At 50.5% G+C, this 25,150-nt stretch overlaps 1 protein-coding gene across 1 annotated transcript in view; it reads left to right on the forward strand.

Annotated features, from left to right (window-relative positions):
- The window catches only part of LOC142484948 (glutamate receptor ionotropic, kainate 5), a 100,982-nt gene that overhangs the window by 533 nt on the left and 75,299 nt on the right, over nucleotides 1-25,150 (forward strand). Inside the window, exons 2-3 of the mRNA XM_075584202.1 lie at nucleotides 1,617-1,714; nucleotides 12,572-12,737. Of these exons, the coding sequence (XP_075440317.1) occupies nucleotides 1,617-1,714; nucleotides 12,572-12,737 (264 nt within the window). The remainder of the gene's footprint in view (nucleotides 1-1,616; nucleotides 1,715-12,571; nucleotides 12,738-25,150) is intronic.

Genomic DNA, 25,150 nt, shown 5'->3' on the forward strand with positions numbered 1-25,150 from the left:
TTATAGATATACTGCTGTGCGATGCTCTGCGTGTTATAGATATACTGCTGTGTGATGCTCTGCGTGTTATAGATATACTGCTGCGCGATGCTCTGCGTGTTATAGATATACTGCTGCGCGATGCTCTGCGTGTTATAGATATACTGCTGCGCGATGCTCTGCGTGTTATAGATATACTGCTGTGCGATGCTCTGCGTGTTATAGATATACTGCTGTGCGATGCTCTGCGTGTTATAGATATACTGCTGCGCGATGCTCTGCGTGTTATAGATATACTGCTGCGCGATGCTCTGCGTGTTATAGGTATACTGCTGCGCGATGCTCTGCATGTTATAGGTATACTGCTGCGCGATGCTCTGCGTGTTATAGGTATACTGCTGCGCGATGCTCTGCGTGTTATAGATATACTGCTGCGCGATGCTCTGCGTGTTATAGGTATACTGCTGCGCGATGCTCTGCGTGTTATAGATATACTGCTGCGCGATGCTCTGCGTGTTATAGATATACTGCTGCGCGATGCTCTGCGTGTTATAGGTATACTGCTGCGCGATGCTCTGCGTGTTATAGATATACTGCTGCGCGATGCTCTGCGTGTTATAGGTATACTGCTGCGCGATGCTCTGCGTGTTATAGGTATACTGCTGCGCGATGCTCTGCGTGTTATAGATATACTGCTGCGCGATGCTCTGCGTGTTATAGATATACTGCTGCGCGATGCTCTGCGTGTTATAGATATACTGCTGTGCGATGCTCTGCGTGTTATAGATATACTGCTGCGCGATGCTCTGCGTGTTATAGATATACTGCTGCGTGATACTCTGCGTGTTATAGATATACTGCTGTGCGATGCTCTGCGTGTTATAGATATACTGCTGTGTGATACTCTGCGTGTTATAGATATACTGCTGTGCGATGCTCTGCGTGTTATAGATATACTGCTGCGCGATGTTCTGCGTGTTATAGATATACTGCTGTGCGATGCTCTGCGTGTTATAGTTATACTGCTGCGCGATGCTCTGCGTGTTATAGATATACTGCTGTGCGATGCTCTGCGTGTTATAGATATACTGCTGCGCGATGCTCTGCGTGTTATAGATATACTGCTGTGCGATGCACTGCGTGTTATAGATATACTGCTGCGCGATGCTCTGCGTGTTATAGATATACTGCTGTGCGATGCACTGCGTGTTATAGATATACTGCTGCGCGATGCTCTGCGTGTTATAGATATACTGCTGTGCGATGCTCTGCGTGTTATAGATATACTGCTGTGCGATGCTCTGCGTGTTATAGATATACTGCTGCGCGATGCTCTGCGTGTTATAGATATACTGCTGCGCGATGCTCTGCGTGTTATAGATATACTGCTGCGCGATGCTCTGCGTGTTATAGATATACTGCTGTGCGATGCTCTGCGTGTTATAGATATACTGCTGCGCGATGCTCTGCGTGTTATAGATATACTGCTGCGCGATGCTCTGCGTGTTATAGATATACTGCTGTGCTATATGTATCGGGACTCCCTTTCCTGATTGATTTAATGACAGTTGGTACTATATAGAGGTGCAGAGGGTATAGTGCTATATGAAGGTTACTCACCCCCCCCTTTCTTGCAGTGTGTCAGATATTACCTAAGGGGGTTGTCTCTATTCTCGGACCCTCAAACAGCCCGGCCTCGGCGTCTACGGTCAGCCACATCTGTGGGGAGAAGGAGGTAAGAGGCCTGTGTTTCCTCCGTCCTGTGTATAGTGTGTCCTCCGTCCTGTGTATATTGTGTTCTCCGTCCTGTATATAGTGTGTCCTCCGTCCTGTGTATAGTGTGTCCTCCATCCTGTGTATAGTGTGTCCTCCGTCCTGTATATAGTGTGTTCTCCGTCCTGTATATAGTGTGTTCTCCTTCCTGTATATAGTGTGTTCTCCGTCCTGTATATAGTGTGTTCTCCTTCCTGTATATAGTGTGTTCTCCGTCCTGTATATAGTGTGTTCTCCGTCCTGTATATAGTGTGTTCTCCTTTCTGTATATAGTGTGTTCTCCGTCCTGTATATAGTGTGTTCTCCTTTCTGTATATAGTGTGTCCTCCGTCCTGTATATAGTGTGTTCTCCGTCCTGTATGTAGTGTGTCCTCCGTCCTGTATATAGTGTGTCCTCCGTCCTGTGTATAGTGTGTCCTCCGTCCTGTATATAGTGTGTTCTCCGTCCTGTATATAGTGTGTTCTCCGTCCTGTATATAGTGTGTTCTCCTTCCTGTATATAGTGTATTCTCCGTCCTGTATATAGTGTGTTCTCCTTCCTGTATGTAGTGTGTTCTCCGTCCTGCATATAGTGTGTTCTCCGTCCTGTATATAGTGTGTTCTCCTTCCTGTATATAGTGTGTTCTCCGTCCTGTATATAGTGTGTTCTCCGTCCTGTATATAGTGTGTTCTCCTTCCTGTATATAGTGTGTTCTCTGTCCTGTATATAGTGTGTTCTCCATCCTGTATATAGTGTGTTCTCCGTCCTGTATATAGTGTGTTCTCCATCCTGTATATAGTGTGTTCTCCATCCTGTATATAGTGTGTTCTCCTTCCTGTATATAGTGTATTCTCCGTCCTGTATGTAGTGTGTCCTCCGTCCTGTATATAGTGTGTTCTCCATCCTGTGTATAGTGTGTTCTCCGTCCTGTATATAGTGTATTCTCCGTCCTGTATATAGTGTGTTCTCCGTCCTGTATATAGTGTGTTCTCCTTTCTGTATATAGTGTGTTCTCCGTCCTGTATATAGTGTGTTCTCCATCCTGTATATAGTGTGTTCTCCTTTCTGTATATAGTGTATTCTCCGTCCTGTATATAGTGTGTTCTCCGTCCTGTATATAGTGTGTTCTCCTTCCTGTATATAGTGTGTTCTCCGTCCTGTATATAGTGTGTTCTCCTTCCTGTATATAGTGTGTTCTCCGTCCTGTATATAGTGTGTTCTCCGTCCTGTAATATAGTGTGTTCTCCGTCCTGTATATAGTGTGTTCTCCGTCCTGTATATAGTGTGTTCTCCGTCCTGTATATAGTGTGTTCTCCGTCCTGTATATAGTGTGTTCTCCGTCCTGTATATAGTGTGTTCTCCTTCCTGTATATAGTGTGTTCTCTGTCCTGTATATAGTGTGTTCTCCATCCTGTATATAGTGTGTTCTCCGTCCTGTATATAGTGTGTTCTCCATCCTGTATATAGTGTGTTCTCCATCCTGTATATAGTGTGTTCTCCTTCCTGTATATAGTGTATTCTCCGTCCTGTATGTAGTGTGTCCTCCGTCCTGTATATAGTGTGTTCTCCGTCCTGTATATAGTGTGTTCTCCTTCCTGTATATAGTGTATTCTCCGTCCTGTATATAGTGTGTTCTCCGTCCTGTATATAGTGTGTTCTCCGTCCTGTATATAGTGTATTCTCCGTCCTGTATATAGTGTGTTCTCCGTCCTGTATATAGTGTGTTCTCCTTCCTGTATATAGTGTGTTCTCCGTCTTGTATATAGTGTGTTCTCCTTCCTTTATATAGTGTATTCTCCGTCCTGTATATAGTGTATTCTCCGTCCTGTATATAGTGACCGGAAGGTATTTACTAAGTGCACCAACACTGGTCAACAGGCGCTGATCCCGCCTTTGGGAACACACTTTGGGGACACTGGGTGGAGTGGCCAAAGGACTGAGCCTATATACATATCCTTAGTTATATGGACACGGTGTGGGGGCACGCGGTGACGGGACAGAGACATTTCTCCTTATGAGAGTGGCCGAGCCACAGGTGTTATATTGCAAGTAGTGGTTAGGATACCTCGTGTGTTATATGTGTGTTATTGCTTTGCCTACAAGAGAAGGTTCTATCAATGCTTAGCAGTAAACAGTTACAATCGGACGTGTGTCGCTATTGTTCTTGCCCAGGGGAATCTTACTCACTGGGGATCCTGGGTAAGTGGAGGCGCTGCCAGTACTATAACTATTACCCCAGGCTCCCAGCTAGTGGAGGCCCAGATCTCCCTGAGCCAGCAGGTGTGTGCAGTACCCGTAGTCACTCTAGATGAAAAAAAGGGGTTAACCGGCGCCAAAGAGGGTAAATACCAGTCCTGTTGTGACAGTCCAAATACAGTCCTTGGGATGATGAATGGTGATGATTCTCACCTCAGCAGTGCATATGTGAAAAAAGAGAAAGAGAAAGAAAAATAATAGTGCAGTAAATCAACACAGGGGGGGGGGGGTAATCACAGATACTGACAAAAAAACAACAAACAAGACATACAAACATATAACACTAGCACGGCCTAAATATTAATAAAAAGCATATTTATTGATGTGGAAATGTGCATAAACCGCATCCGGAGGGGAAAAATTGCAACCCTACTCACAAAATGCTGGAAAGGTACAGGCAGATCTGCTGTATGCAGCTGGGCTCTCAAGATGGCGACCGGAGCACTTGTGCTGGCGTCCACACGTGACTAGGAAGCCAGGCAGATGACTCAGATGACGAGGCCTCTGGGCGGACGTGATGTCACCCCCGTTGTGTATTCTCCACCGGCTCACAGGACTCCAGTCCTCCAGTCCTCATCAACAGCCGCAATGTCGCCGTACCTCGGTTCAAAACACTTGTTGGAGACTGCAGAGTTTCTCCTTTGGAACTGCAGACTTCACCACACTGAAACACTCTAAAAACTTGAAACTTCCCGACGCGTTTCGTACGCATGCGCGTACTTCTTCAAGGGATGTACTTGAAGAAGTACGCGCATGCGTACGAAACGCGTCGGGAAGTTTCAAGTTTTTAGAGTGTTTCAGTGTGGTGAAGTCTGCAGTTCCAAAGGAGAAACTCTGCAGTCTCCAACAAGTGTTTTGAACCGAGGTACGGCGATATTGCGGCTGTTGATGAGGACTGGAGGACTGGAGTCCTGTGAGCCGGTGGAGAATACACAACGGGGGTGACGTCACGTCCGCCCAGAGAGCTCGTCATCTGAGTCATCTGCCTGGCTTCCTAGTCACGTGTGGACGCCAGCACAAGTGCTCCGGTCGCCATCTTGAGAGCCCAGCTGCATACAGCAGATCTGCCTGTACCTTTCCAGCATTTTGTGAGTAGGGTTGCAATTTTACCCCTCCGGATGCGGTTTATGCACATTTCCACATCAATAAATATGCTTTTTATTAATATTTAGGCCGTGCTAGTGTTATATGTTTGTATGTCTTGTTTGTTGTTTTTTTGTCAGTATCTGTGATTACCCCCCCCTGTGTTGATTTACTGCACTATTATTTTTCTTTCTCTTTCTCTTTTTTCACATATGCACTGCTGAGGTGAGAATCATCACCATTCATCATCCCAAGGACTGTATTTGGACTGTCACAACAGGACTGGTATTTACCCTCTTTGGCGCCGGTTAACCCCTTTTTTTCATCTGTTTCCCTGACTGGTTGTACCACCAGTCTTTCACCTGGCTGCCTGAACATTTATTCATTAGTATTCCTAGCGCTGTTTTGCACCTATTCCTTTTTTCTGCGTAGTCACTCTAGAGCGTAGGAAAGAGGGCTACATTTGGAGGCGCTGCTGAGATCTCAGACCTGGGGTGCACTATATATTTTTTTTCTCAATTGCGTCTCTATTTTCACCATGTTTGTGCCCTCGCAGACCGAGGTGTGTAAGTGGGCCCGACGACACCAGGTCCCACTGGCCTGCGCCATTGCCATTGGAAATGTCCCTGCCGCCACCTCCCTGGTAACTGGCTGATCAAGTAAGGAAACTTCCGTTCCTGGCCACGGCCCGAGTGGTAGATCACAATTATGACAGGGAGCACACCGGGCGTAAAGTACTATTCGCTACAGAACGGGACATATGCCCAGAAGCCATTCCCTCTATACTAATCCTGCCTGAAGCGCCGGGCATCCATTGCTCGCTAGTACAGGCGGGTGTAGCCGAACCCTTCGCTGCGTCCACGCCACAGAAAGAGTACCCTGGTCCATCTAGAACCGCCACGGCCAACCCCTGTTGGAAGTCTGAACCCTCGGTGACCCGCCGCCATGGGCCTAGGCGTATCTTTCACCCCCTCCACCATTCGGCCCTCGCTAAGTAGAAGCAGTATGTCTAGACTGGATGCATATGCCCCTGCCGGGAATATCACGCCTAATAATGTGTCCCTCCCTGTGCTAGCAGAGGCCATACATCAATCCACCCAGTCGCATCAGTACCGGAAGCTAAAGGCGTTTTCTGGAGACAAGCCCGTCCCCCTGGGAGAAGAGTCGGCTTTGAAGAATGGTTGGATCATGCTGAACAGGTACTCCCTGAATGGTCCTGCACTGATGCCGTGCGGAGGCAGCACATAATCGAATGCCTACGACCGTCCGCTTCCCACATGGTGCATTGTTACCGGGATGACCACCCTGATGCAGACACGCATGGCATCATTCACGCCCTCACCAAAGCCTATGGGATTCCGGTGGATGCGTTTGCGCTGATGGCCAAGTTCCACGCCCTGACCCAGAAAGAGGGGGAAATGGTGTCTGAATTTCTTAGGCGTCTACATTTGGACCTCTGGACCCTGGTAAGAAGGAAAGTAGTACAAAAGGCGGATGCAGATGGACTGCGAACCACGCAACTGCTAAGGGGCCTCCTTCCGCTACATCCAGTGTCCGTAAGAGTCAGCGGGTGCCTGGTGCCGGGACAAGCCCTGTCGTTTGATGACCTGATGGACCGAGTACAGGCACGAGATTGTATTGCTGGGGCGAGACCTGACCGCGGCCAAAAAGACGGGGGTGTCCTCCAAGGAAGCCAAGAAATCAGAGGCAAAAGCTGGGAGCGGGATCCCAGATAAAGAAGAGTCTGAGGCTGCCCGTGGAAGTCCCACCTCGGAACGATCTTGCCCAGCCTTCCGGAGTGGTCCTTTCAGAAGTAACATCCAGTGCTACGGCTGCGGCAGGCTGGGTCATATCTCGTCGCAATGCCCTGGCAAATGCAGAACGGCAACCCGACCGGCCAAGTCCATGCTGTGTACTCCTCAAGCCAGTGAAGCACCTGGCCCATCTCCAGTGAGTAGCCGCATTGGGCCGGTGGCCATCGTCAAGGTTGTTATTGAAGATATCTACAGTATGCATCAGCCCTACTGGATACCGGGTCCCAAGTAACCATTGTGTATCGACCCTTCTACGATCAGCATCTGCATAGGCTGCCGCTACTGTCCGCAGACCCCCTGAAGTTGAGAGGGCTAAGCCATGAAGACTACCCTATCGATGGAGTGGTAAGAGTGCACCTGGACATCCCCCAGCTGAATACCGGAAAGCATCACCCCGTGGAGGTGGAAGCGCTAGTGTGCCTGGAACCCCAGGACCATCCCAGCTCCCCTATAATCATGGGGTCCAATACGGACATTGTACAAGCCGTGATCCGTATGTACTTGCAGGAAGCGGGTGAGCTACCGTTGCTGGCTCTAACGGCCTGCCCAGTGTTAGAAGAGGCCTGCGGCCGGATTGCGGCCAAAGAAGAGCACGGGGTGCTGTATAATATGGAGCATGGACTGACAGAGATTCCGCCAGGAGAAGGAAGAATGATGACTGCAGCGTGTCACTACCCTGCGAGATGTCCGTAGGATCGACTAGTCTCTTTGGAAAGTACCATACAGTACTTGATAACCAGCGGCTCGGCTACAAGGTGATGGCCTCTGTAAAGAAGTGGGCGGGTAAAATTCCGCACCGAACTCGGGTATACGTGAGAAACCTTTCCCTTTACCCCATGCCCATTGATCACAGGCAGCAGCTGGGCCGAATCTATCCGGTGACCCCTGAGGGAAAGGCAGAAGGTAGACGCCCGGCCGCCACTGTTCATGCGGCGGCCCCAAAGTTGGCGTTTGATTTCGGAGATTCGCCTCTGCCAGAGGATTGGAAGAAAAGACTGCAGACGAAGTTGGAAACCCGCCGGGAGGTGTTTTCTACAAGCGATATGGATGTGGGGTGCATTCGCAGTGCCCGGCATACCATCCGATTGAGCGACACGACGCCGTTCCGTGAGTGGTCTCGACGCATCGCACCCTGAGATGTGGAAGAGGTGAGGAGGCTGTTAAACGAAATGGAGGAGGCCGGTATCATCCAAGGATCACGCAGTCCATATGCCTCACCTATTGTAGTAGTGCGCAAGAAGAATGGGACCGTATGACTATGCGTGGACTATAGGACCTTGAACAATCGTACTGTACCCGATCAGTATACCCTTCCGCGAATTGAAGACCTCCTGAATGCGCTATCCGGGAATAAGTGGTTCAGCATGTTGGACCTGAGGTCTGGGTATTACCAGGTGCCCATGGATTCGGACAATCAAGAGAAAACAGCTTTCATCTGTCCTTTAGGGTTCAATGAGTTCACCCGTATGCCTCAAGGGATATGCGGGGCGCCAGCCACTTTCCAGCGTCTGATGGAAAAGACCATTGGGGATATGAATCCTCGGGAATGCCTGGTGTACCTGGACGACATCATAGTGTTCGGGAAGACGCTGGAGAAGCATGAAGAACGGCTGTTGAATGTGCTGGATCGACTCAGCAACGAGGGACTTAAGCTGTCCATGGACAAATGCCGGTTCTGCCGCATGTCCGTGACTTATGTGGGCCATATTGTATCGGCAGAAGGGATATCTACGGATCCTGGGAAGATAGAGGCTGTGGTGAATTGGCCGAGACCCGACAACGTCCAGGAATTGAAGTCATTTCTGGGGTTCTGCGGGTACTACCGAAGATTCGTGGAGGGCTACTCGAGTAAGGCCAAAATCCTTAACAATCTTCTAAAAATATACCCTGAAGACACCGGGAGGAAAGCCACCTCAGCTCAAGCACCATTTGTGGATAAGTGGACCCCTGCATGCGAACAGGCCTTTCTAGCCTTGAAGACCAATTTAACCCAAGCCCCGGTGTTGGCGTATGCGGACCCTGACCGAGAATACGTCCTGCATGTGGATGCAAGCTTTAACGGCTTGGGGGCAGTGTTGCATCAGAAACATGACACTGGACTCCGCCCGGTGGCGTATGCTAGTCGAAGTCTGACCCCAAGCGAACAGAACTACCCAGTTCACAAATTGGAGTTCCTAGCCCTCAAGTGGGCTATCGTGGATAAGTTACATGACTACCTGTATGGCGTGCAGTTTGAGGTTAGAACGGATAATAACCCGATGACATACGTCAATACGTCGGCTAAACTGCATGCGGCAGGCCACCGTTGGCTAGCGGCACTGGCAAACTATCGATTCAATCTCAAGTACAAACCAGGGCCTACCAACATAGGGGCAGACACTCTATCTAGAAGACCGGGGCCCCACCCTACTACCGACGAGGAAGTGTGGGAAGAAATCCCGGGGCCTGGTATACGGGCGCTGTGTTCTCTAGCTGCCGTGGTTGATGATCGAGTAGCATTCTCGGAGTTAAGAATAGCAGATTCACTAGGGTGTCAGTCCAGAGCAGTTCCTAGGATGTACCGACATCCAGCTGGGATGAATATCAGTGAAAATAAGATTATTGCCTGGAAGGAATTGGTGCAATATCAGATTCAAGATCCAGTGGTTGAATTAGCTCGCCAAGCCTTGCAGCAAGAGAACCCCTCCCTGCTTAGACGAGCTCCCAGAGAACTGGTGGCCCTATTAATGAAGGAGCTTGAAAAATTTGAACTAGACAACTGTCTATTGTATCGGGTCATACCGTATCACAACCATCACGACCGGCGGCAGTTATTCTTGCCCAAGATTCTACAAAACATGGTACTCCGGGCATTACACGACGATCATGGTCACCTGGGCATTGACAAAACGTTCCGGCTACTTCGTGATCGATTCTATTGGCCCAAAATGAAATAATCTGTAGAGATACATTGTAGGCAGTGCACTCGTTGTATACAGAGGAAGACACTCCCCACCCGGGCGGCCCCCATGGCCCATCTGAAAAGCTCAGGCCCCATGGATCTGGTGTGTATGGATTTCTTGTGCATCAAGCCCGACACACCGGGTATCGGGAATGTACTGGTGATTACGGACCACTATACAAGATATGCTCAAGCTTTTCCTACCAAGAACCAACGGGCGGTGACAGTGGCTAAAGTGCTGTGGGAGAAATACTTCATTCATTATGGACTCCCGAATCGATTGCATTATGATCAAGGCAGGGACTTCGAGAGTAACCTCATACGAGAACTGCTGAAGTTGCTGAATATCACCAAGTCCCGGACTACCCCGTATCATCCGGAAGGGGACGCTTTACCCGAACGTTTCAAACAAACTCTACTCGACATGTTGGACACCCTGAAGGGCTCTCAGAAGACGGAGTGGAGTAAGCACGTAGAGATGTTAGTGCATGCTTACAACTGTATTCGACACGAGTCCACAGGTTATACTCCGTACTTCCTAATGTTTGGACGAGAAGCTAGGCTGCCAGTGGATGTGCGACTACGGATATCTTCCGATGGGGTATCCAATATGACTCACTTTCGATATGTGCAGAGATTACAAGACAGCTTACAGCAGGCATACAAACTGGCCAAGAAGGCAGCGGCGCAACTAAATGCGAGTAATAAGAGGCGCTATGATCACAAAGTGCGCCATAAGGAAATCCGCCCGGGGGACGCGGTTCTCCTTCGCAATTTCTGTATTCCTGGGAAGCACAAAGTGGCTGACCGTTGGAGAGAGGGTGTGTATGAAGTGGAGTCGCAGATGCCTGGCCTCCCGGTATACCGCATCAAAGAATCCAATGGCCGGGTAAAGGTATGGCATAGAAACCACCTCCTCCCCATACCTCAAGTAGGGGACAACGAATTGGAAGAGCCCACTGTTTCACTCGATGGAGAAGCTGATAATACAGAGGATGGCCCAGAGACTGTAGTAAATGCCACCTCTGAGGATCCTATGGAAGGAACCTCTCAAAGGGGCCTTTCGACCGCGGGGGCATCTCCCGAAGGAGCTACGGGTAAAGGGCCCCTTGGTCCAACGACAGACACGCTGACTCCAATGAGCCAGCCGCTAGATCCACAGAGCCCATGCTTTGTGCCCCAAGAAGACTGTAAAGACACTTTGAGCCCCTCAAGGGCAGAGTTTGACTTGCCCAATGAGACCTGTTACTCTCCAGAGGGAGTAACCGAAGAGCACCTTCGCAGAAGCCAAAGAACTGGTCAACCTCCAATGAGGATGGCGTACGATCAATTTGGGGCACCCCATTATGAGGCTCAGCAGTGGGCTCGCCATAAAGTGAGATCTATGATTGGCATGTTCAGTGAAATGTATAACCTCATGTAGAGTATACTGGATAGGGTGTATTTCGCCGGTATACAGTTTTAATTGCACAATATGTATGGTTACGTTCCCAAGCGGGGACGTTGGATTCTGCGAGGGGGAGAATGTAGGGATGTCTCAGGTTGCTTCTACCTTTGCTGCAGCGTGTATCTGGAGGAGGTGTTTGGAAGGTTACGCCGCGGCCCGGTAGCACAGGGCGCCGCCATGTTGTTGCGCAATAGTCAGGAGTGACTGTCAGAGCGGAGAGAGTTCGCGCATGCGCAGTACAAAGCGCGCGAACAGGCGGCCAATGAGAAGAGGCTCAGCAAGTAAACTACAACCCCCACGAGCCTCAGCACCTGATGCCAGGGAGCAAATAGGAGGGCAGGATTTGCGAGAGGCAGGAAAGGGAAGCGTGGGGGAGAGACCGCGCTATCAGAGGGCACCGGAGGAGCAAGGGGAGAGGTAGTGTGTGTGCAGGGGGTCAGTGACCCACCTGCGTAGGCAGATTCCCCCTCAGGCCCCCGTGTATTCCCTGAGTCACCATAGCTTGTGGTGCTGCAGGGACGCCCTATAGTGGTAGCGACACCTAACCTTACTGCATAGACAGACAGGGACACAGTGTCGCGGAGCTGCGGTTGGTGACAAACTGCTGTGCATCATCCACAACTTGTGAGAGACTGCGCTGGATCGGCGGTCCTTTGTGAAGTTGTTGCCGGTCACCACAGTGACCAGAAGGTATTTACTAAGTGCACCAACACCGGTCAACAGGCGCTGATCCCGCCTTAGGGAACACTCTTTGGGGACACTAAGTGGAGTGGCCAAAGGACTGAGCCTATATACATATCTTTAGCTATATGGACACGGTGTGGGGGAACGCGGTGACGGGACAGAGACATTTCTCCTTATGAGAGTGGCCGAGCCACAGGTGTTATATTGCAAGTAGTGGTTAAGGATACATCGTGTGCTATATGTGTGTTATTGCTTTGCCTACAAGAGAAGGTTCTATCAATACTTAGCAGTAAACAGTTACAATCTGATGCGTGTCGCTATTGTTCTTGCCCAGGGGAATCTTACTCATTGGGGATCCTGGGTAAGTGGAGGCGCTGCCGATATTATTATTGTTACCCCAGGCTCCCAGTTAGCGGAGGCTCAGATCTCCTGGAGCCGCAGGTGTGTGCAGTACCCGTAGTCACTCTAGAGCGTAGGAAAGAGGGCTACAAGTGTTGAACCCTTGTTGCATACTGATAACCTTTTCACTCTCTCCCCTTTTCTCCCCTCTCTCTCGCTCTCCCCCCTCCCTCTCTCCCGCACCCCCCCTCTCTCTCTCCGCCCGCCCCTGCCAGATTCCTCACATTAAGGTGGGCCCAGAAGAATCCCCCAAGCTGCAGTACCTGCGATTTGCGTCCGTCAGTCTGTACCCCAGTAACGAGGACATCAGCCTGGCGGTGTCCCACATCCTGAAATCCTTCCATAACCCGTCTACCAGCCTCATCTGTGCCAAGGCCGAGTGTAAGAGGAACAGTGTACCCCAACATACCGCCGTGTACCCCAACATACCGCCGTGTACCCCAACATACCGCCGTGTACCCCAACATACCACTGTGTACCCCAACATACCGCTGTGTACCCGAACATACCGCCGTGTACCCCAACATACCGCCATATCCTTCCATAACCCGTCTACCAGCCTCATATATGCCAAGGCCGAGTGTAAGAGGAACAGTGTACCCCAACATACCGCCGTGTACCCCAACATACCGCCGTGTACCCCAACATACCGCCGTGTACCCCAACATACCACTGTGTACCCCAACATACCGCTGTGTACCCCAACATACCGCCGTGTACCCCAACATACCGCCGTGTACCCCAACATACCGCTGTGTACCCCAACATACCGCCGTGTACCCCAACATACCGCCGTGTACCCCAACATACCGCCGTGTACCCCAACATACCGCCGTGTACCCCAACATACCGCTGTGTACCCGAACATACCGCCGTGTACCCCAACATACCGCTGTGTACCCCAACATACCGCCATATCCTTCCATAACCCGTCTACCAGCCTCATCTGTGCCAAGGCCGAGTGTAAGAGGAACAGTGTACCCCAACATACCGCCGTGTACCCCAACATACCGCCGTGTACCCCAACATACCGCCGTGTACCCCAACATACCACTGTGTACCCCAACATACCGCCGTGTACCCCAACATACCGCCGTGTACCCCAACATACCGCCGTGTACCCCAACATACCGCTGTGTACCCCAACATACCGCCATATCCTTCCATAACCCGTCTACCAGCCTCATATATGCCAAGGCCAAGTGTAAGAGGAACAGTGTACCCCAACATACCGCCGTGTACCCCAACATACCGCCGTGTACCCCAACATACCGCCGTGTACCCCAACATACCACTGTGTACCCCAACATACCGCCGTGTACCCCAACATACCGCCGTGTACCCCAACATACCGCCGTGTACCCCAACATACCACTGTGTACCCCAACATACCGCCGTGTACCCCAACATACCGCCGTGTACCCCAACATACCGCCGTGTACCCCAACATACCGCTGTGTACCCCAACATACCGCCATATCCTTCCATAACCCGTCTACCAGCCTCATATATGCCAAGGCCAAGTGTAAGAGGAACAGTGTACCCCAACATACCGCTGTGTACCCCAACATACCGCCGTGTACCCCAACATACCGCCGTGTACCCCAACATACCACTGTGTACCCCAACATACCGCCGTGTACCCCAACATACCGCCGTGTACCCCAACATACCGTCGTGTACCCCAACATACAGCTGTGTACCCCAACATACCGCCGTGTACCCCAACATACCGCCATATCCTTCCATAACCCGTCTACCGGCCTCATCTGTGCCAAGGCCGAGTGTAAGAGTAACAGTGTCACCTATATCACCCGCCGCGTACCCCAACATACCACTGTGTACCCCAACATACCACTGTGTACCCCAACATACCACTGTGTACCCCAACATACCACTGTGTACCCCAACATACCGCCGTGTACCCCAACATACCACTGTGTACCCCAACATACCGCTGTGTACCCCAACATACCGCCGTGTACCCCAACATACCGCTGTGTACCCCAACACACCGCCGTGTACCCCAACACACCGCCATATCCTTCCATAACCCGTCTACCGGCCTCATCTGTGCCAAGGCCGAGTGTAAGAGGAACAGTGTACCCCAACATACCGCCGTGTACCCCAACATACCGCCGTGTACCCCAACATACCGCCGCGTACCCCAACATACCGCTGTGTACCCCAACACACCGCCATATCCTTCCATAACCCGTCTACCGGCCTCATCTGTGCCAAGGCCGAGTGTAAGAGGAACAGTGTACCCCAACATACCGCCGTGTACCCCAACATACCGCCGTGTACCCCAACATACCGCCGTGTACCCCAACATACCACTGTGTACCCCAACATACCGCCGTGTACCCCAACATACCGCCGCGTACCCCAACATACCGCCGTGTACCCCAACATACCGCCGTGTACCCCAACATACCGCCGTGTACCCCAACATACCGCCGTGTACCCCAACATACCACTGTGTACCCCAACATACCGCCGTGTACCCCAACATACCACTGTGTACCCCAACATACCGCTGTGTACCCCAACATACCGCCGTGTACCCCAACATACCGCTGTGTACCCCAACACACCGCCGTGTACCCCAACACACCGCCATATCCTTCCATAACCCGTCTACCGGCCTCATCTGTGCCAAGGCCGAGTGTAAGAGGAACAGTGTACCCCAACATACCGCCGCGTACCCCAACATACCGCCGTGTACCCCAACACACCGCCATATCCTTCCATAACCCGTCTACCGGCCTCATCTGTGCCAAGGCCGAGTGTAAGAGTAACAGTGTCACCTATATCACCTGCCGCGTACCCCAACATACCACTGTGTACCCCAACATACCACTGTGTACCCCAACATACCACTGTGTACCCCAACATACCACTGTGTACCCCAACATACCGCCGTGTACCCCAACATACCACTGTGTACCCCAACATACCGCTGTGTACCCCAACATACCGCCGTGTACCCCAACATACCGCTGTGTACCCCAACACACCGCCGTGTACCCCAACACACCGCCATATCCTTCCATAACCCGTCTACCGGCCTCATCTGTGCCAAGGCCGAGTGTAAGAGGAACAGTGTACCCCAACATACCGCCGCGTACCCCAACATACCGCTGTGTACCCCAACACACCGCCATATCCTTCCATAACCCGTCTACCGGCCTCATCTGTGCCAAGGCCGAGTGTAAGAGGAACAGTGTACCCCAACATACCGCCGTGTACCCCAACATACCGCCGTGTACCCCAACATACCGCCGTGTACCCCAACATACCACTGTGTACCCCAACATACCGCCGTGTACCCCAACATACCGCCGCGTACCCCAACATACCGCCGTGTACCCCAACATACCGCCGTGTACCCCAACATACCGCCGTGTACCCCAACATACCGCCGTGTACCCCAACATACCACTGTGTACCCCAACATACCGCCGTGTACCCCAACATACCGCCGTGTACCCCAACATACCGCCGTGTACCCCAACATACCGCTGTGTACCCCAACATACCGCCATATCCTTCCATAACCCGTCTACCAGCCTCATATATGCCAAGGCCAAGTGTAAGAGGAACAGTGTACCCCAACATACCGCTGTGTACCCCAACATACCGCCGTGTACCCCAACATACCGCCGTGTACCCCAACATACCACTGTGTACCCCAACATACCGCCGTGTACCCCAACATACCGCCGTGTACCCCAACATACCGCCGTGTACCCCAACATACAGCTGTGTACCCCAACATACCGCCGTGTACCCCAACATACCGCCATATCCTTCCATAACCCGTCTACCAGCCTCATCTGTGCCAAGGCCGAGTGTAAGAGGAACAGTGTACCCCAACATACCGCCGTGTACCCCAACATACCACTGTGTACCCCAACATACCACTGTGTACCCCAACACACCGCCATATCCTTCCATAACCCATCTACCAGCCTCATCTGTGCCAAGGCCGAGTGTAAGAGGAAAAGTGTACCCCAACATACCGCCGTGTACCCCAACACACCGCCGTGTACCCCAACACACCGCCATATCCTTCCATAACCCGTCTACCGGCCTCATCTGTGCCAAGGCCGAGTGTAAGAGGAACAGTGTCACCTATATCACCCGCCGCGTACCCCAACATACCGCCGTGTACCCCAACATACCACCGCGTACCCCAACATACCGCTGTGTACCCCGACATACCGCCATATCCTTCCATAACCCGTCTACCAGCCTCATCTGTGCCAAGGCCGAGTGTAAGAGGAACAGTGTACCCCAACATACCACTGTGTACCCCAACATACCGCCGTGTACCCCAACATACCGCCGTGTACCCCAACATACCGCCGTGTACCCCAACATACCGCCGTGTACCCCAACATACCGCTGTGTACCCCGACATACCGCCATATCCTTCCATAACCCGTCTACCGGCCTCATCTGTGCCAAGGCCGAGTGTAAGAGGAACAGTGTACCCCAGCATACCGCTGTGTACCCCAACATACCACTGTGTACCCCAACACACCGCCATATCCTTCCATAACCCATCTACCAGCCTCATCTGTGCCAAGGCCGAGTGTAAGAGGAAAAGTGTACCCCAACATACCGCCGTGTACCCCAACATACCGCTGTGTACCCCAACACACCGCCGTGTACCCCAACACACCGCCATATCCTTCCATAACCCGTCTACCGGCCTCATCTGTGCCAAGGCCGAGTGTAAGAGGAACAGTGTCATCTATCTATATCACCCGCCGCGTATCCCAATGCACCGCTGTGTACCCCAACATACTGCCGCGTACCCCAACACACCGCCGGTTACCCCAACACACTGCCTTGTACCCCAACACACCGCCGGTTACCCCAACACACTGCCTTGTACCCCAACACACCGCTGCGTACCCCAACACACTGCCCTGTACCCCAACATACTGCCGCATACCCCAACACACTGCCGCATACCCCAACACACCGCCACGTACCCCAACACACCGCCGCGTACCCCAACACACCGCCGCGTACCCCAACACACTGCCGCGTACCCCAACACACCGCCGCGTACCCCAACACACTGCCGCGTACCCCAACACACTGCCATGTACCCCAACACACTGCCATATACTGCACTACATGACAGGGTGGGAGACAGGAGATCCGGTGTGGGAGATAGGAGATCCGGTGTGGGAGACAGGAGATCCGGTGTGGGAGACAGGAGATCTGGTGTGGGAGACAGGAGATCCGGTGTGGGAGACAGGAGATCCGGTGTGGGAGACAGGAGATCCGGTGTGGGAGACAGGAGATCTGGTGTGGGAGACAGGAGATCCGGTGTGGGAGACAGGAGATCGGTGTGGGAGACAGGAGATCCGGTGTGGGAGACAGGAGATCCGGTGTGGGAGACAGGAGATCGGTGTGGGAGACAGGAGATCGGTGTGGGAGACAGGAGATCCGGTGTGGGAGACAGGAGATCCGGTGTGGGAGACAGGAGATCGGTGTGGGAGACAGGAGATCGGTGTGGGATGGAAGGGAAGATTCCAGCGTTGAGATTCCATTTAATGGAGACACGGGAGTTCTTTAGTTTTACAGAACTTGCGAAACCTCACAGGTCTCTTCTTCCCATGTACAGAGCTTCCCAACCTCACAGGTCTCTTCTTCACATGTACAGACCTTTCCAACTTCACAGGTCTCTTCTTCCCATGTACAGAGCTTCCCAACCCCACAGGTCTCTTCTTCCCATGTACAGAGCTTCCCAACCTCACAGGTCTCTTCTTCCCATGTACAGAGCTTCCCAACCTCACAGGTCTCTTCTTCCCATGTACAGAGCTTCCCAACCTCACAGGTCTCTTCTTCACATGTACAGAGTTTCCCAAATCTCACAGGTCTCTTCTTCACATGTACAGAGCTTCCCAAACCTCACAGGTCTCTTCTTCCCATGTACAGAGCTTCCCAACCTCACAGGTCTCTTCTTCACATGTACAGAGCTTCCCAAACCTCACAGGTCTCTTCTTCACATGTACAGAGCTCCCCAAACCTCACAGGTCTCTTCTTCCCATATACACAGCTTCCCAACCTCACAGGTCTCTTCTTCCCATGTACAGAGTTTCCCAAACCTCACAGGTCTCTTCTTCCCATGTACAGAGCTTCCCAACCTCACAGGTCTCTTCTTCCCATGTACAGAGCTTCCCAAACCTCACAGGTCTCTTCTTCCCATGTACAGAGCTTCCCAACCTCACAGGTCTCTTCTTCACATGTACAGAGCTTCCCAACCTCACAGGTCTCTTCTTCCCATGTACAGAGCTTTCCAAGTTCTAAATAGGAATGAGGCCCAGGCCGTGCAGTTAGTGCCACTCAGGAGGTTATTGTACAAAATAAAGGAAACTTTGTTAATTTGGCACCTGGATCGGTTGCATAATCTGCAGAAGTGAGTGATCGGTACTGGGCAGGTGGAGGTAGGAGTAGTGATAGTTACTGGCAGGTGGAGGTAGGAGTAGTGATTATTACTGGGCAGGTGGAGGTAGGAGTAGTGATTATTACTGGCAGGTGGAGGTAGGGAGTAGTGATCGGTACTGGGCAGGTGGAGGTAGGAGTAGTGATCGGTACTGGGCAGGTGGAGGTAGGAGTAGTGATTATTACTGGGCAGGTGGAGGTAGGAGAAGTGATCGGTACTGGGCAGGTGGAGGTAGGGAGTAGTGATTATTACTGGGCAGGTGGAGGTAGGAGTAGTGATTATTACTGGCAGGTGGAGGTAGGAGAAGTGATCGGTACTGGGCAGGTGGAGGTAGGGAGTAGTGATTATTACTGGGCAGGTGGAGGTAGGAGTAGTGATTATTACTGGCAGGTGGAGGTAGGAGTAGTGATTATTACTGGCAGGTGGAGGTAGGAGTAGTGATTATTACTGGCAGGTGGAGGTAGGAGTAGTGATTATTACTGGGCAGATGGAGATAGGAGTAGTGATCGGTACTGGACAGGTGGAGGTAGGAGTAGTGATTATTACTGGCAGGTGGAGGTAGGAGTAGTGATTATTACTGGCAGGTGGAGGTAGGAGTAGTGATTATTACTGGCAGGTGGAGGTAGGAGTAGTGATTATTACTGGCAGGTGGAGGTAGGAGTAGTGATTATTACTGGGCAGGTGGAGATAGGAGTAGTGATCGGTACTGGGCAGGTGGAGGTAGGAGTAGTGATTATTACTGGCAGGTGGAGGTAGGAGAAGTGATCGGTACTGGGCAGGTGGAGGTAGGGAGTAGTGATTATTACTGGGCAGGTGGAGGTAGGAGTAGTGATTATTACTGGCAGGTGGAGGTAGGAGTAGTGATTATTACTGGCAGGTGGAGGTAGGAGTAGTGATTATTACTGGCAGGTGGAGGTAGGAGTAGTGATTATTACTGGGCAGATGGAGATAGGAGTAGTGATCGGTACTGGGCAGGTGGAGGTAGGAGTAGTGATTATTACTGGCAGGTGGAGTTAGGAATAGTGATTATTACTGGCAGGTGGAGGTAGGAGTAGTGATTATTACTGGCAGGTGGAGGTAGGAGTAGTGATTATTACTGGCAGGTGGAGGTAGGAGTAGTGATTATTACTGGGCAGATGGAGATAGGAGTAGTGATCGGTACTGGGCAGGTGGAGGTAGGAGTAGTGATTATTACTGGCAGGTGGAGTTAGGAATAGTGATTATTACTGGCAGGTGGAGGTAGGAGTAGTGATTATTACTGGCAGGTGGAGGTAGGAGTAGTGATTATTACTGGCAGGTGGAGGTAGGAGTAGTGATTATTACTGGGCAGATGGAGATAGGAGTAGTGATCGGTACTGGGCAGGTGGAGGTAGGAGTAGTGATTATTACTGGCAGGTGGAGTTAGGAATAGTGATTATTACTGGCAGGTGGAGGTAGGAGTAGTGATTATTACTGGCAGGTGGAGGTAGGGAGTAGTGATCGTTACTGGCAGGTGGAGGTAGGAGTAGTGATTATTACTGGCAGGTGGAGGTAGGGAGTAGTTATTATTACTGGCAGGTGGAGGTAGGAGTAGTGATTATTACTGGCAGGTGGAGGTAGGAGTAGTGATTATTACTGGCGGGTGGAGGTAGGAGTAGTGATTATTACTGGCAGGTGGAGATAGGAGTAGTGATTATTACTGGCAGGTGGATGTAGGGAGTAGTGATTATTACTGGCAGGTGGATGTAGGAGTAGTGATCGTTACTGGCAGGTGGAGGTAGGAGTAGTGATTATTACTGGCAGGTGGAGGTAGGAGTAGTGATCGGTACTGGCAGGTGGAGGTAGGAGTAGTGATTATTACTGGCAGGTGGAGTTAGGAGTAGTGATCGTTACTGGCAGGTGGAGTTAGGAGTAGTGATTATTACTGGCAGGTGGAGGTAGGAGTAGTGATTATTACTGGCAGGTGGAGGTAGGAGTAGTGATTATTACTGGCAGGTGGAGGTAGGAGTAGTGATCATTACTAGCAGGTGGAGTTAGGAGTAGTGATCGGTACTGGCAGGTGGAGGTAGGAGTAGTGATTATTACTGGCAGGTGGAGGTAGGAGTAGTGATTATTACTGGGCAGGTGGAGGTAGGAGTAGTGATTATTACTGGCAGGTGGAGGTAGGAGTAGTGATTATTACTGGGCAGGTGGAGGTAGGAGTAGTGATTATTACTGACAGGTGGAGTTAGGAGTAGTGATTATTACTGGGCAGGTGGAGGTAGGAGTAGTGATTATTACTGGCAGGCGGAGGTAGGGAGTAGTGATTATTACTGGCAGGTGGAGGTAGGAGTAGTGATTATTACTGGCAGGTGGAGTTAGGAGTAGTGATTATTACTGACAGATGGAGGTAGGAGTAGTGATTATTACTGGCAGGTGGAGGTAGGAGTAGTGATTATTACTGGGCAGGTGGAGTTAGGAGTAGTGATTATACTGGCAGGTGGAGGTAGGGAGTAGTGATTATTACTGGCATGTGGAGGTAGGAGTAGTGATTATTACTGGCAGGTGGAGGTAGGAGTAGTGATTATTACTGGCAGGTGGAGGTAGGAGTAGTGATTATTACTGGCAGGTGGAGGTAGGAGTAGTGATCATTACTAGCAGGTGGAGTTAGGAGTAGTGATCGTTACTGGCAGGCGGAGTTAGGAGTAGTGATTATTACTGGCAGGTGGAGGTAGGAGTAGTGATTATTACTGGCAGGTGGAGGTAGGAGTAGTGATTATTACTGGCAGGTGGAGTTAGGAGTAGTGATTATTACTGGTAGGTGGAGTTAGAAGTAGTGATTATTACTGGCAGGTGGAGGTAGGAGTAGTAATTATTACTGGCAGGTGGAGGTAGTAGTAGTGATTATTACTGGCAGGTGGAGTTAGGAGTAATGATCATTACTGGCAGGTGGAGGTAGGAGTAGTGATTGTTACTGTCAGGTGGAGGTAGGAGTAGTGATTATGACTGGCAGGTGAAGTTAGGAGTAGTGATTATTACTGGCAGGTGGAGTTAGGAGTAGTGATTATTACTGGCAGGTGGAGGTAGGAGTAGTGATTATTACTGGCAGGTGGAGGTAGGGAGTAGTGATTATACTGGAAGGTGGTGGTAGGAGTAGTGATTATTACTGGCAGGTGGAGGTAGGCGTAGTGATTATTACTGGCAGTTGGAGGTAGGGAGTAGTGATTATTACTGGCAGGTGGAGGTAGGGAGTAGTGATTATTACTGGCAGGTGGAGGTAGGAGTAGTGATTATTACTGGCAGGTGAAGTTAGGAGTAGTGATTATTACTGGCAGGTGGAGTTAGGAGTAGTGATTATTACTGGCAGGTTGGGGTAGGGAGTAGTGATTATACTGGAAGGTGGTGGTAGGAGTAGTGATTATTACTGGCAGGTGGAGGTAGGCGTAGTGATTATTACTGGCAGTTGGAGGTAGGGAGTAGTGATTATTACTGGCAGGTGGAGGTAGGGAGTAGTGATTATTACTGGCAGTTGGAGGTAGGAGTAGTGATTATTACTGGCAGGTGGAGTTAGGAGTAGTGATCGGTACTGGCAGGTGGAGGTAGGAGTAGTGATTATTACTGGCAGGTGGAGGTAGGAGTAGTGATTATTACTGGGCAGGTGGAGGTAGGAGTAGTGATTATTACTGGCAGGTGGAGGTAGGAGTAGTGATTATTACTGGGCAGGTGGAGGTAGGAGTAGTGATTATTACTGACAGGTGGAGTTAGGAGTAGTGATTATTACTGGGCAGGTGGAGGTAGGAGTAGTGATTATTACTGGCAGGCGGAGGTAGGGAGTAGTGATTATTACTGGCAGGTGGAGGTAGGAGTAGTGATTATTACTGGCAGGTGGAGTTAGGAGTAGTGATTATTACTGACAGATGGAGGTAGGAGTAGTGATTATTACTGGCAGGTGGAGGTAGGAGTAGTGATTATTACTGGGCAGGTGGAGTTAGGAGTAGTGATTATACTGGCAGGTGGAGGTAGGAGTAGTGATTATTACTGGCAGGTGGAGGTAGGGAGTAGTGATTATTACAGGCAGGTGGAGGTAGGAGTAGTGATTATTACTGGCAGGTGGAGGTATGGAGTAGTGATTATTACTGGCAGGTGGAGGTATGAGTAGTGATTATTACTGGCAGGTGGAGGTAGGAGTAGTAATTATTACTGGTAGGTGGAGGTAGGGAGTAGTGATTATTACTGTCAGGTGGAGGTAGGAGTAGTGATTATTACTGGCAGGTGGAGGTAGGAGTAGTGATTATTACTGGCAGGTGGAGGTAGGGAGTAGTGATTATTACTGGCATGTGGAGGTAGGAGTAGTGATTATTACTGGCAGGTGGAGGTAGGAGTAGTGATTATTACTGGCAGGTGGAGGTAGGAGTAGTGATTATTACTGGCAGGTGGAGGTAGGAGTAGTGATCATTACTAGCAGGTGGAGTTAGGAGTAGTGATCGTTACTGGCAGGCGGAGTTAGGAGTAGTGATTATTACTGGCAGGTGGAGGTAGGAGTAGTGATTATTACTGGCAGGTGGAGGTAGGAGTAGTGATTATTACTGGCAGGTGGAGGTAGGGAGTAGTGATTATTACAGGCAGGTGGAGGTAGGAGTAGTGATTATTACTGGCAGGTGGAGGTATGGAGTAGTGATTATTACTGGCAGGTGGAGGTATGAGTAGTGATTATTACTGGCAGGTGGAGGTAGGAGTAGTAATTATTACTGGTAGGTGGAGGTAGGGAGTAGTGATTATTACTGTCAGGTGGAGGTAGGAGTAGTGATTATTACTGGCAGGTGGAGGTAGGAGTAGTGATTATTACTGGCAGGTGGAGGTAGGGAGTAGTGATTATTACTGGCATGTGGAGGTAGGAGTAGTGATTATTACTGGCAGGTGGAGGTAGGAGTAGTGATTATTACTGGCAGGTGGAGGTAGGAGTAGTGATTATTACTGGCAGGTGGAGGTAGGAGTAGTGATCATTACTAGCAGGTGGAGTTAGGAGTAGTGATCGTTACTGGCAGGCGGAGTTAGGAGTAGTGATTATTACTGGCAGGTGGAGGTAGGAGTAGTGATTATTACTGGCAGGTGGAGGTAGGAGTAGTGATTATTACTGGCAGGTGGAGTTAGGAGTAGTGATTATTACTGGTAGGTGGAGTTAGAAGTAGTGATTATTACTGGCAGGTGGAGGTAGGAGTAGTAATTATTACTGGCAGGTGGAGGTAGTAGTAGTGATTATTACTGGCAGGTGGAGTTAGGAGTAATGATCATTACTGGCAGGTGGAGGTAGGAGTAGTGATTGTTACTGTCAGGTGGAGGTAGGAGTAGTGATTATGACTGGCAGGTGAAGTTAGGAGTAGTGATTATTACTGGCAGGTGGAGTTAGGAGTAGTGATTATTACTGGCAGGTGGAGGTAGGAGTAGTGATTATTACTGGCAGGTGGAGGTAGGGAGTAGTGATTATACTGGAAGGTGGTGGTAGGAGTAGTGATTATTACTGGCAGGTGGAGGTAGGCGTAGTGATTATTACTGGCAGTTGGAGGTAGGGAGTAGTGATTATTACTGGCAGGTGGAGGTAGGGAGTAGTGATTATTACTGGCAGGTGGAGGTAGGAGTAGTGATTATTACTGGCAGGTGAAGTTAGGAGTAGTGATTATTACTGGCAGGTGGAGTTAGGAGTAGTGATTATTACTGGCAGGTGGAGGTAGGGAGTAGTGATTATACTGGAAGGTGGTGGTAGGAGTAGTGATTATTACTGGCAGGTGGAGGTAGGCGTAGTGATTATTACTGGCAGTTGGAGGTAGGGAGTAGTGATTATTACTGGCAGGTGGAGGTAGGGAGTAGTGATTATTACTGGCAGTTGGAGGTAGGAGTAGTGATTATTACTGGCAGGTGGAGGTAGGAGTAGTGATTATTACTGGCAGGTGAAGTTAGGAGTAGTGATTGTTACCGGCAGGTGGAGTTAGGAGTAGTGATTATTACTGGCAGGTGGAGGTAGGAGTAGTGATTATTACTGGCAGGTGGAGGTAGGGAGTAGTGATTATTACTGACAGGTGGATGTAGGGAGTAGTGATTATTACTGGCAGGTGGAGGTAGGAGTAGTGATTATTACTGGCAGGTGGAGTTAGGAGTAGTGATCGTTACTGGCAGGTGGAGTTAGGAGTAGTGATTATTACTGGCAGGTGGAGTTAGGAGTAGTGATTGTTACTGGCAGGTGGGGTTAGGAGTAGTGATTATTACTGGCAGGTGGAGTTAGGAGTAGTGATCGTTACTGGCAGGTGGAGTTAGGAGTAGTGATTATTACTGGCAGGTGGAGTTAGGAGTAGTGATTGTTACTGGGCAGGTG

This window comes from Ascaphus truei, unplaced genomic scaffold (assembly GCF_040206685.1).
Source record: "Ascaphus truei isolate aAscTru1 unplaced genomic scaffold, aAscTru1.hap1 HAP1_SCAFFOLD_477, whole genome shotgun sequence".
In the NCBI taxonomy this organism is placed as follows: Eukaryota; Metazoa; Chordata; class Amphibia; order Anura; family Ascaphidae; genus Ascaphus; species Ascaphus truei.